Source organism: Microcebus murinus, chromosome 4 (genome assembly GCF_040939455.1).
Source record: "Microcebus murinus isolate Inina chromosome 4, M.murinus_Inina_mat1.0, whole genome shotgun sequence".
Taxonomy (NCBI): domain Eukaryota; kingdom Metazoa; phylum Chordata; class Mammalia; order Primates; family Cheirogaleidae; genus Microcebus; species Microcebus murinus.
This window is the reverse complement of record NC_134107.1, coordinates 50,220,586-50,233,432: the sequence shown is the minus strand read 5'-3', so window position 1 is coordinate 50,233,432 and position 12,847 is coordinate 50,220,586. Positions and strand designations below refer to the sequence as shown.

General features: G+C 50.6%; 1 protein-coding gene across 1 annotated transcript in view; it reads right to left on the bottom strand.

Moving 5' to 3' along the window:
• GALNT18 (polypeptide N-acetylgalactosaminyltransferase 18) overlaps positions 1-12,847 on the bottom strand; it is a 315,434-nt gene that overhangs the window by 143,337 nt on the left and 159,250 nt on the right. Inside the window, exon 2 of the mRNA XM_012785619.2 lies at positions 10,443-10,635. Coding sequence (XP_012641073.1) covers positions 10,443-10,635 — 193 coding nt within the window. The remainder of the gene's footprint in view (positions 1-10,442; positions 10,636-12,847) is intronic.

Here is a 12,847-nt window from a genome sequence, read left to right as displayed (position 1 = left end):
GCCACCATGTCTTCCCTCTAGCCTCTGCCCTTCTAGCTACTTCCAGAGGATGGCTTGGTCCTCCTCCAGCCTCACTTGGGTACACGTCTAGCTTCTTCCAGACTTTTTCAGATTAGATAGATTCCCAGGCCCGCCAGCTCCCAGTCTGCTGTACTTAATGAAACCCGAGGATGAGGGCACGGTGGGGATTCTGACTGGCCGCGAGAACCGTCAAGCCTTCCCTCCCTCTGGCAGGGTCTGTATCTCCAAGACCTCTGGAGTTAGGAGACCACAGTGGTGCTGGCTGCCCCCACTGCTGTGGGACTCTGTGCAGAACACTCGGAAATAGTAATACTAAAAGTTTCCATTTACTGAGTGTTTACAATATGCCATAAACCACACTGAGAGATGCACAGATATTTTTATGATTTTTCTCCATTTTATTCCTTCCTACAATCTTATATGGTAAATATAATTATCCCTATTGTACAGACAAGGTAAATAGAGTCATGATGGCTAGTTATCTTCTAAGGTTTAAACCTGGGCTCCTTTGACTCCAAAGCCTGTCCTAATAGCCCTGCTAAGTGAGGGACCCACCTTCCTCTCCACACACACCCTGAGGTACCACCCTGGTGAGATAGGAGTGTTGTGTCGCCAGCAACCCATAGACCTGGGAGGGGCCATATGGGAGACCTGCTTCCAGGCTGCCAAGTATGCATGAAAAATGGAGAGGAAATTTTATCTCTAGTGGCAAATGATGACGTGGACAAATAGGATAAGCACTACTGAGCACCTGGCACCTAAAACTGTCTTCCTGTTACACTGCTGCTTTAGAGACAAACAAGCCCGGCGACTCCCCAGTGACTCCCCTATGAAGGTTTCTGCATCTTCTGCCATGTGGCATCTCCGGTTCACTCACAACTAATGGAGCCAGAGACTGATTCTTGAGCACCAAATAGCTGTCAGCCTCCGAGGCAGCCCAGCACAAAGCTCTGTGTAGTTGGATCTCACAACATTGAAGAATTACCAGCAGCTCCATCCATCAGCCCCTTGTCATGGGGAGGTTGGACATGAGAGATCCCAAGAAGGCAGAAAGCAGAAGTCCAGGGCAGCAGAAATGACAGGGAGGAGGCAGAGCACTGTCAGCGAATGAACTGCAGACGTGGACAGGAGCCACTGCAAGAAACAGCAGAAGGAGTGGCTTCAGCAGGAGGATGGCAGGCTGGGGCCATCCAGGATGTCCTGAACCCCATTGCCCTTGTCCAGAGCCTGCTTGTGCAGCTTCTGACTGTGTGACTGAGGGCCCGCATCAGCCTACAAAGAATCCAGCTACCTGCGATCACCTGTGTAGGTTTAGCTCCCCACTCCCTGGGAGCACATACACAACCCAGTAGAGAGAAAGACACACTTCACTTCCTGGGCGGCAGTCCGATTCCCCAAGAGACTTTCACAGACTCCTCTGCTCTTCTTTCATGCCACTTGTATGCCATTGTAATGCGGTTATTTAACAAATGTCAGTGTCTCTGCTAGACTATAAGCTGTACAAGGTCAGAGCCATGGCTGCTTTGCTCACCAGGTAGCTGTAGCACCTAGCACAATGTCCAGCACAGAGCAGAAACTCACAAAGCACCTGGTGACTGGCTGAGTGAACACATGTATAAATACCAGAACTAATAAGCAATATAATGAATTCAAGCCCATGAGAGCTCTGTGGGTGGGACCCCCACCATGGCCTGCTGGGACTGGAATCACCCAGTTGTACATGCACTCTGCCCAGATCATCCAATACGCTGGGGGAGAAGGGTGAAATGGGGCATAGGGGAGGCAGGGTGGGAACACTAGGTATACTCAGGGCTTCAGGGGCCCAGCTAGATACCACATTTGGCCCAGACATGGAAGAGACAATGGGCAGCTAAGAACCAGGAGTTTTAACAGTCTGCAACACAAGAGAAATAGGCCAGGCCCAATCTAGGAGCAGAACTTGGCACAGGAATCGCTGAGGAGTAAACTACTAAGCACATGAGGTCATCAAAACATTCAACTTCCATCCAGACGCAGAAGTTCAATAGATATCATTTCAGGTGAATTTACCAACTTAGAGAAAGGATCTGCTATATAAAATGTAGATGGCAAGTAGGACAATAGGGAAAAGAACCATTTGCAATGCAAACAATTAGCAGGAAGCAGAGAGACCATTGGTTCCTAAAACACCATAGAGATCTGGGGAATATGGGATCCCTGGGGCCAAATGGACAGCTGCCCATGGAACAAAAGTCAGCTGGAACTGGTGGGAAAGCCACATTAGGAACCAAGTGTCTCTGTGTGGTGGGCTTGTTGATGAGCAGGCCAGGCCGGGGCAGAGCAGCTGGGTGGAAGAGGGCAGGCCTGTAGATCTGCCAGGAGAGGAGAGTGGAGGTAGGGCCCCATAGATCTGCCAGGGCAGGGGAGGGGAGGTAGGGCCCCATAGATCTGCCAGGGCAGGGGAGGGTGGCACCATAGATTCACCAGGGGAGGGGAGGGAGGTCCCATAGATCTGCCAAGGGAAGGGGGGCTGGGTCCCCTAGATCTGCTGCAGCAAAGGAGGGAGGCCCCATAGATCCGCCAGGCGAGGGGAGGGCAGGTCCCAAAGGAGAATGGTACATCTTTGCTCTTCAGCACAGCCTGGCTCAGGGCTCAGCCTCTGATCCCCAGAACTGTGGTGCTGGCGAGAAGTCACTGTCTGGGAACCTCCATCTGATCAGCCCCGTGGTGCCTATCTGGCCCTGCTTTCATCTACTGCCTGGGCAATAGATGTCCCATGTGTTCCTTGTCCACATAGCAGTCCTTCAGGTAGTCAAAATCATGACGTTCCCCCTAAGTCATCTCTTTTACAAATCAGAGACCCAGATAAGAAAAGTAACTACAAGTTAAATAGCAGTTCCCATGTCTCAGGCAGTGTCCCATGAGCTGTACATGTATTACACATACAACCTCTGTATTGCCATCCCTGATCTACAGATAGGAAAACCAAGGCACAGAGACACTACATAACTTTCTAGAGATCACTCAGCTTGCCTTTGAACCCAGGGAACTGGATTTTAACCACTACTCTATAATCTAAGCAGAAACCTCATCTATTTGACAGGTTACCCAGTTTCTCTCCTGGGCTGTCCTCCTCTAAATACTTTACTTCCTCTATATCGTTAAAAATCCAACTGTGCTACTCTGAGTAGCAGAGTAGAAAAAAACTATCACCTCCCTCTTCTAAGACATTATGCTTCTATTAATCTAGCTCAAGATTACATTTCCTTTAAGAACGACAACTATTGGTCAACTATTAAGAACGATACTATTGGTCCATGATGACTTTAACATTAACAAGAACCAGAGTATTTTCCCGGAGTACTTTAGTTGAAGAGTATTACCCGCCCCCCCCAACTGTGTTTGTGCAGTTACCACTTTCAATGCAATAGCAGAATCAAGTACTTTAGTTGAAGAGTATCCCCCCCCAACTGTGTTTGTGCAGTTACCATTTTCAATGCAATAGCAGAATCATTACTAAGGATGTTTATTTTATCCCTTTGTCCTTATGCTGTCTTCATAGAGGACTTATCTTCTACAGACCTCTGGGTCTTCCTCACAGGCCCGAGATCCCAAACTACAAAAGCTCACAGGGGCAGGGCAGGGCAAGGTGATGAGGTAGTGTCCTGGAGTCACAAGACCTAGATAAAACTACTGGCTCTGCCACAAAGCACCTGTGGGAACGTAGACAAGTTTCTTAACCTTGAGAATTTTTGGTATTCTCCTTTATACAATGGGAATAATGATAACTATGTCAGAGAGACATGAGGATAAAGTTAAATGAGAAAATGCACATTAAGTAGTTGTACAGAATCAATCATTAGCCCATGGGCAGCCACTCCAGATGGTCCAGCAATCATGATCCTATCTGCTCCTCCCAGAGCCACCCCACTCCTGCCCCAGGACCAGCTACATAATTTGTGGGGCCCAGTGCAAGAGGAAAATGTATTGCCCTTGTTCAAAAATTATTGAGAATTCTAACACGGTGACAGCAAAGCGTTAAACCAATCACAGAGCCCTTCTAACAAGTATTCACAGAGCCCTGTGCAACAAGTATTAGCTTCCTAACTAATATTGCTACTGTAACAAATTATTATGAACTTGTTGGCTTAAAACAACACAAATTTATCATCTTAAAGTGCTGGAAGTCAGAAGTCCACTACAGGTCTCACTGGGCTCAAATCGAGGTACTGGCAGGACTGTGTTCTTTCTGGAGGTTCTTGGGGAGAGTGTTTCTATGCTTGGCCCACAGGCCTTGGCTCGTGGCTCTCCTCCATCTTCAAAGCCATCAGTGGCTGGTCAAGTGTTCCTCACGTTGCCATCTCTCTGGTTCCGACTCTGCATCCTTCTTCCACTTTTAAGTGCTCTTGTGATTTGATTGTGCCCACCTAAGTAATCCAGGAAAATCTCCTTATTTTAAAGTCATCTCATTAGCAACCTTAATTCCCCTTTGCCATGTAACGTAGCATATACACAGGTTTGGGGGATCAGGATGTGGACAGCTTTGCAAGGACACTATTCTGCCTTCCTATGAGGCCAGGGATCTGTTCAGAGGTCTCTTCAGAGATCTCAGATGTCTATCTGGAGTCCGGACTTTTAAAATAATGTTGCCCACCCAGACCCCACAACCCTGCAGTCCATACATATAAACCTGCCCCCCCCCACGCCCCACAGTGGTGGCAGCAAACAGCAGCCTTAACTTAGCAGGTCCCTAACCTGCTCCCAGGGAGGCCAGTGCCCCTGGTGCTAGGCTGTGTCTTCTCTTTGTGACAATCCTGTCCTGCCCCCCCCCCCCCCGCTTTGATGGGCACACAGGACCTCTCCAGCTCCCACCCAGGGCTCCTTTGTGGGCTATGAGGATCTGTCTCAGGTGGCCCCATCTAGAGCTGCAGAAAATATTCTAACCGCCTTTACCATCCCTCAAGCCCAGCCACAGGCCCTAACCCACCTGTCAGCCCAAGAGCTACTCCACCCTAACCCTTGGGAGAGAGAAACATGGACTTCAGGGGGCAATGAAGGGGAAGGCAAAGTCATTATGACAACTCAGAGGCTCTAAAGATCTCGCAGCAAGAGGCAGGAAGTAGCACCTGCCAGAGGCTCTGCCCTGAGCTACCTTGGAGGGAGGCCATAGAGTTGCCATAGCAACCTGACAGTCCTGGAGCTTGACACCAGGAGTACACAAACCCACAATCCCCACTAGATAGATCAGCACTAGTCCCTTAGACTTTCCGGTGGCCCCTCTTTGGAAATAACAGCCACTGCTTATATTATAGATATGACATGAGGGCCGGGCATGGTGGCTCATGCCAGTAATCCCAGCACTCTGGGAGGCTGAGGTGGGAGGTCATTTGAGGCCAGAAGTTCAAGACCAGCCCGAGCAACAGCAAGAGCGAGACCCCATCTCTACTAAAAATAGAAAAATTGGCCAATCTTGGTGGTGCATGCCTGTAGTCCCAGCTACTTGGGAGGTTGAGGCGGGAAGATAGATAGCTTTGAGCCCAGGAGTTTGAGGTTGCAGTGAGATATGATGACAGCACTGCACTCTAGCCCAGGTGACAGAGCAAGACTCTGTTTCAAAAAGCAAACTAACAAAAAACTCCTTATTGAAGTGTGCACTTAAAATCTGCCCAGGCTGGAGTACAGTGGCATCAGCTTAGCTCACTACTATTTGTAGGGGTGGGGTCTCACTATATTTTCCAGGCTGATCTCAAACTGCTGTCTCAATGATCTTCCCACCTTCACCTCCCAGAGTGTCAGGATTATAGGTGTAAGCCACTGAGCCCAGCCACAATGAGTTTTGACAAATGTGTATACCTCTGCAGTCCACCCCCTAATCGAGACTTGATTTTTCCTTTTCCCTTTTATTTTCCCTTCTAGGTTATTTGGGAGCCTACCAGTAAGGAGGAAGAGGGTGGATTCCAGGAGGCAGGAGGAAGTGCGTGGAGAAAGTCTGGAGCCTACAGCTGGGACCTGAGGGAGGGAGCAGAGTCCAGCCAGGCTGAGATGTGGCTTTTCTTCCCTTCAGCCCTGAGGCTGGGTGTCCTCCCAGCCCAGAAAGGAAGCGAGTGAACCCTTGTCCGGCCCTGGCAAAGGTAGGGCAAGGCCCAGGAGGTTTCACCAAGGAGGTCGGCAATGTCCTGGCCCCCCTGGGTCTTCCTACCTGGATGGCAGAGGAGCCTGCTCTGCTCCTGTTCCAACATTTTCATTTTCATTTCCCCAAAAGCCAAGGGGCCTGGTGCCCAGAGGAAGTGCGTCCTCTCTCTGCAGAGATGAGGTTGGAAAAACTGCTGCACTTCCTATTCCCATTCCCCTCCCTCCCCAGGGGAGGGCAGTCAACATCAGCAAAGGCAGAAGCTGCGCTCCAGGCCCAGCCTCCCCGCCACAGAGGCCAGGGAGGGACAGGGCTTCCGTGGCCATCAAGTCCAAGTCCCAGCTTTCCTAGAAGCCTGTGAGGATGACTCCTCCTCACGGGGGCAGGAGGTGGCCAAGAAGCTTTCTGATCACCTGCCTTGCCCATCCTCACCTTCCACTCCGATTCCCATCTCAGTGTGAGCTCCAGGAGCTCTGTCTGCCTGATCCTTTGCTGCGTGCCTGGCACAAGCTAGGTGCTCACTAAATGTTGCTCGTATAAATTAATTAATGAAGCCTAGCAACCAGCTAGATGGATGCTTTTCTTTTTGGTTATGTCTTGTCCTGTGTATAAAGCCCTGAGCACAGTGTGGCCCTATCTCAGCCAAATGACAAGGTGGGTCAGATTATATCTTTTGGAACCAAGTAAAAAAGGAGACAAAACAAGGGACCAGCCCTAGCTGTTGGACAGGAGGGTGGGGCAGGGTTCTGAACACTCACTTCCTGGTCCAGCAATGGAGACAAAAATAACATCAGGGTTAGAATTTGGAAGAGTAGCACCAAGAATACCATGAGCAAAGTGCAGAATCCAAGGAACCCTTCAGGGGCAGGAGTCCCCAAGATCTAATAGGAGTTAACAAGAGGTACAGGGCTCAGGCAGAAGCAGGAGCCACCCAGCATGACTCTTCTGGAGCCTGCTGTTATGATGGGCTTCCTCCCCCAGGCTCACCCACTCTGCCTCAGTCTAAATTCCAACACTAGCCGGAGCCCGTGCTTCATTCTGAGCCTTGGCAATGTTTCACACTCACTAAAACAATTTTTCCAACATGTAGGGGCAGACCTTCCTCCCTCCCAAACGGGAAAGCAAACAGTGCTATTGTTAAAGCAGGCCCTCCACCCCAGTTAGAGGGACACAAATTGACACCTCAAGGCAGTATAGCATAGTGGTTGCATGTACAAATTCTATCGCCAGACTGCCTGGGTTCACGCCCCAGCTCTGCCACTAGTGACCTTGGGCAGGAGATATAATCTCCCTGTGCCTCAGTTTCCCCTTCTGTAAAATGGTGGCTAATCATAGTACCTACATCAGCAGGTTGCTGTGAGGACTCAAGGAGTTACCATAAATAAAGTGACAAACACATGTCTAAAATTACGGCTCACACTATATAAATATTTGCCAGTCTGATCTGAAATAGGATGAGAGTTAAGTTATTGAAAAGATGTTTCCAAAATGAGTCAAACAGGATGAGCCAAGCAATGGCCTTGTTACCAGGCAGGAATGTTTTTATGGAAACGAACAGACACAAGGAGGCATTGTTTTACCTAAGCACACACTTGTTGTGAGTGGTCCACCGACAACTCTCCAGTCTTGGGGGTGTGTGTCTGGCACATGAGCTGAAATAGAGCTAGGCAGAGCCTTCCAAGTCCAAGTGCAAAGAGAAACCAGCCACCCGATGCTACAGCCACTTGCATGGAGACCTGGCGGAGGAGTGAGGCGGTTTTTCTGTCTGGCAAAAGGAGCTGAGAGAAGTCGCCTGGCACCACAGGGAGAGGTGGAAGCTCCACAAACTGCAAAGCTCTGGACAGAGAGAAGTTTCCTCTCCGGCGGCTCAGGAGGAAACTGCAGAATTCTGTCAGGCAGTACTCCTTCAGCGTCCCACCTTTCTCAGGCAAACTCCTACCAGAAGTGTCAGTAGGCAGGGCGCCTCTCTTAGTGACAGGGCAAGGGGCTCCAGCATTGCTGTGTATAGTCAAACAACGGGGTGCCAACGTCAAAGCAAGATTTGGCATCTGGAGACATGGTTCAAGGCTCAGCTCTGCTATCCGTCAGACTGTGTGACCTCAGACAGGACCTTTTCTCTGCTCCTTAGTTCTCTCAACTAGAAATGGGAAGAGTCTCTACCACCTTCCTTCATTGCAGTGCCCACATGGAAGGGCATTATCAGCAAATCCTGCCCTATGTACACACTGGTTACTGGTCTAACCAGGTTGCAGTCTGTAAGATCCACTCTTTCCTTGGCTTCATTTTCACTTTCCCTTTAATTCTAAGCACACATGTATTGAGCTGGGCCCATGTTTTGTGCCAGATTGGCTGCTAGGCCACAGCTCTTCTGCTGGCCAAGGCCCCTACAGGCCTACTCCTCCTGAGGACCGTTTTGCAGAGCCAGCCCCTGCCACCTGCTCACATCAGACCTCCTCCTTCCCCAGCCCCAGGGTGGTGTCCGCAGCACCCCCTGCAGGCTGAGGCCCTGTGGCACTTAGTGCAAGTCACCTTCAAGATATTTCTAGAATCCAACCCCATCCTAGTGTCTCCCCTGATCTCCTGGTGTCCAAGCCACCACTGCCTCTCACCTGGGTATGCAGAGGTCTCCTAACTGGTCTCCCTGCTTCCAGCCTTGCCTCTCAGCCTATTCCCAGCACAGCAGACAGAGGGGCCTCTGCAAGTGACAATCAGAGCATTTTACCAATCTGCTCAAGCCCTTCCCATGGATCCCACCTCACAGAGTCAAAGCCATGCACCTTATAACAGCCTACAAAGCCCTTCTCCTGTGATTGTCAACCTTGGCTACATATTGGAATCACCCAGGAGCTCTGAACACAGATGCTGAGTGCCAGCCCTGGAAATGCTTATCTAACTGGTCTAGGGAGTGGCTCCAGCATCAGAATTTTTTTTTTTAAACTCTCCTCATGAGTCGAATGTGCAGCCAAGGTTGAGAACCACTGTCCAACTTGATGGGCTTCCTGCTGCCCCTCTGACCTCATCGCCAACCATTGCCTTCTGTGCTCTGTGTTCCAGCCACATGGGCCTCCTTCTTCCTCTTCAAACATGTCAAGCACGTTCCTGCCTTCTACCGCAGGGCCTTTGCACTTGCCGGTCCCACTGTCTGGGAAGTTCCCCCTCCCTGTAAGCATCTCCAATGGGTTACTTCCTTTTCTCCCCCAGGTCTTTGCTCAAATGTCATTTTGTTCGAGAGGACTTCTCTGACCACCCACAAAAAATTGCCACCCTCTGCTCCTATGCCAGGTGGCCCTGCCTTCCTCTCCCACTTTATCTCTCCGTAGCACTTACCACCATCTGACACACTACATAGTTGACGTCTTTGTTTTGCTCACTGTCTGTCCCTGCCCTGCCCGGCTAGAACACCAGCTCTGCGAAGGCGGGGCTTCCTGTTCTGTTCACTGCTCTATCCCTGCACTTAGGCTGTGCTGGCTCAGAAGTGCTTAACAAATAACCTTTAAATGAATACATATTTTTCTCTCCTTCGGCAGATCCTCAGCTTTTTCATCCCTACAACCCAACCAGGTTCTCCCTAGGCCAGGAACAACCATAGACACTTACAGAGCATACAGCAGGTGCTCCACAAATGTCTATGAAGCTGAACCAAATCTTCTCTCTAGAAGAACATAGCCTCCAAACCCATCAGCAAGACCTTTCCCAAAGACTCCAGCTATAAGCTCACTATGGTTTGCAGCTTTAAGAACATTTTAAAAATAAGGAGAAAGAGGGGAAAGGAAGGTGTGGGGGGAGCTGCAAAAGTTAATGAGATTTTTTCAGCTGTGGTACGTGTCCACATTTTTAATAATTAGGAGTAATAAAAATTCTCACTGAGCCTTAAAGGAACATTCTTCTGTAACAAAGAGAGAAGCCGAGGCAGACTTCTCTGTTAGATCTAATGACTTGTTAGCCATGCAAGATGGATGTACTTTAAAAACTCATTTACAGAAAAAAAATTGTTCATAAAAATGCAACTAATTGGGTTAAAATGACATATTAAAGGGAATGCTAGATGATTCCAGTGCCCTTAAGGAGTAAATTAGGTTACGAACCCTCAAAATCTCTAATGGAAGAAAGCCTTCCCCTACTGAGCAGATGAGGAAACTGAGGCTGAGGGAAGGGGGAAGAGGTGACTTGCCCAATGAAGGCTGTGGGGACAGACCCTGGCTGAAGCAGGAAGGGACCCAGGAGTCCAGGCGCCCAGCCCTGGCTCTGTTCCCAGCACTGCGGGGACCCCATCGCCCCAGGTTGACAAGAGCCCAGTCACCAATCTGCTCACCCACTGGGTCTGAGGTCAGGCAGGGGCCGGTCGAGCGGCAGGCGGTCACTGAGGTAGGCGTTGTAGCCGTAGTACTGGAACTGCTTCAGGGCCACGCGCCGGCCTTCGGGGCTGAGCTCCTGGCCCCAGTGTGCAAACAGAGAGGAGTCTGTGAAGGGCTCAGCCTCTGCCTCCTCAGGCTTGGCGGGAGCCTCTGGAGAAAGAAGGAACAAGAGACAGTGGGTCAGAGTGCACCCTTGCATATGCCATAACAACCCCTTTTCCTTCCTCACAACAGCCCTGGGTAAAACAATCATAGCCCCTTCTTTGGGGGATGGGGGAAGTCTAGAATTTTCATGCTTCCCAAAGACTCATTCATCCATGAATCCATCCATTTATCCACCCACGAATCCATCCATTCATCCATCTAACAACCGCTAGATATGAGAGATACAGTCATATAATCAACAGGGTCTGCCGAGGAGCTGACGCCTCATGGCTTCAAGTCAGAAGCCCCTCCTTTTCCAGTCTGTCTACCTGCTGGAGATGTCGGCCCCAGTCCTTGGTCTGGGCTTCTGCTTCTCACTCCCCAGCCTGCACCCCCATCCCCTGCTCATCCTGAGCCTGTTCCACACCCAGGCCCTTGACCTGGGGTCCACTCCTCTGCCCCATTCTTGCCAGCCCAGCTCCTTCTCCACTGTCTGGTCCTGCTGTGAGTTGCCTAAACGCACCACGTGACATCCACCTGGCTGTGAGCACCCCAGGACACACTCCCTCCTGTTGCAGACACTGCCCACCAGAATGGGGAATCAGTGACACAGGCGACAGCCAAGCCACCCAGCCCTCCCCACGCTACAGGCCCTGCTCATTGGAACCCTGGTGGACTTCATGGAGGCAGCCTGACTCCAGTTCAAGGACAGCTCAGGGCTTCCCAGGAACTTCCCAAGAAAATGTAGGCGGTATTATTACCTATAAGAGCAGAGGCTTTGGATTCACAAAGTTATGGATTCAAATTGCTGCTCCACCATGTACTGGCTACATGACCATAGCAAACACTCAACGTCCCTAGGCTGAAATTTCACCACTTATAATGTGGAAATAATACCCACCCACCTCCAGAGGTTTGTGAGGATTACATTAAATAATGTGCATAAAGCATTCAGATCAGCATATGTCTCAGAACAAGTGCACAATCAGTGGTAATTAGGGTTATTATGCAAGGGAAGGTCATTCAAATCTCTTTCATGGGGGGCAGGGTAACAGGTAGATCTTTCCAAGACATGGGTTGATAGGCCAGGACTTTGGATTTAGCTCCCTGGGACAGGTAGTCAGGCAAAGCATTCAAGGTCAGAAGTCAGAGAGATTGGATAGAGATGGCAAGCACACAGGACAGTGCCTGCTGTGCCCATAAACACGTGAGGTATGGAATAGATGGATCCGGGAGCCTGGAATGAGACAGACCAGGGCAGGAACAGGAAAGGTGGGCTTGGGCCCCTGCCAGTGTCCCCTCCGCTGCCTGTATGGAGCCAGGGGGCGCATGGCCCACCTAAAGGCACAGGCTGGAGACAGGCAATGGGCAAGGGCTCCAGGGTCTCTAAGGCTGGAAACTCAGGGATACAGACTGCCACCTGCTCTCGAGTCACTCTCCTAAGAGCAGATCTGGGAGAGAGAAGGAAGCCTGGGAACAAAAGGAGGAGTCTTCCAACACCCAGGCTCCTCCTACCGTGGAAGAGGTGCTCCCGTGGCAGGAAGCCCCTATCACCGGAAGTGCACAGAGGCTATCAAGAGCAGAGGGGTACTTAGAAAGCCCATGACTGTGAAAGCAGAGTAAGTATGCTGATGCCAGAGACCTCAGCGAGAGAGATGCAGAAGGGTGTGTGGACGGACTCCACTGCCGGCTGAGCTCACTGCGTGAACCTGCGGAAGGCACCGCTCCTCTCCCGGCCAGCTCCAGGCTGGACACTGGCCCGACTCCTGGGAACCCATCCTAGCTAACACGTGCTGAGTGCTTCCTCCTACCACGAGCCAGGCTCTGTCCTAGGCACTGTTCACATCATCTCACTCTGTAAGGAGGAACTATTATCATCACCTCCACTTTATAAAGAAAGTGAGGCCCAGAGAGGGTAAGAAACACGCCCAGGATCACACAGAAGGAAGTGCAGTAGGGGGACCCAACCCCCGGAAGTCTGCCTCCCCGGGCAGTGCCCCTCCCACTACGCCCTGCTCCCTCCATATGGTGGGTTCCGACGACAGCATGGCATACCATCTTGGTCCCCAATTTTCCTTAAAGATGTAAAAGGAAACAGAAACAGTAAACAGATTAGGATATATGGAGGACAAAGCTCCATCCCAGAACTCGGGGTGCACTTGCTCATTCTTCGCCCCTACCGGGCGTGCTTGAAGGGAAGCACAAGTCTGCATGATCT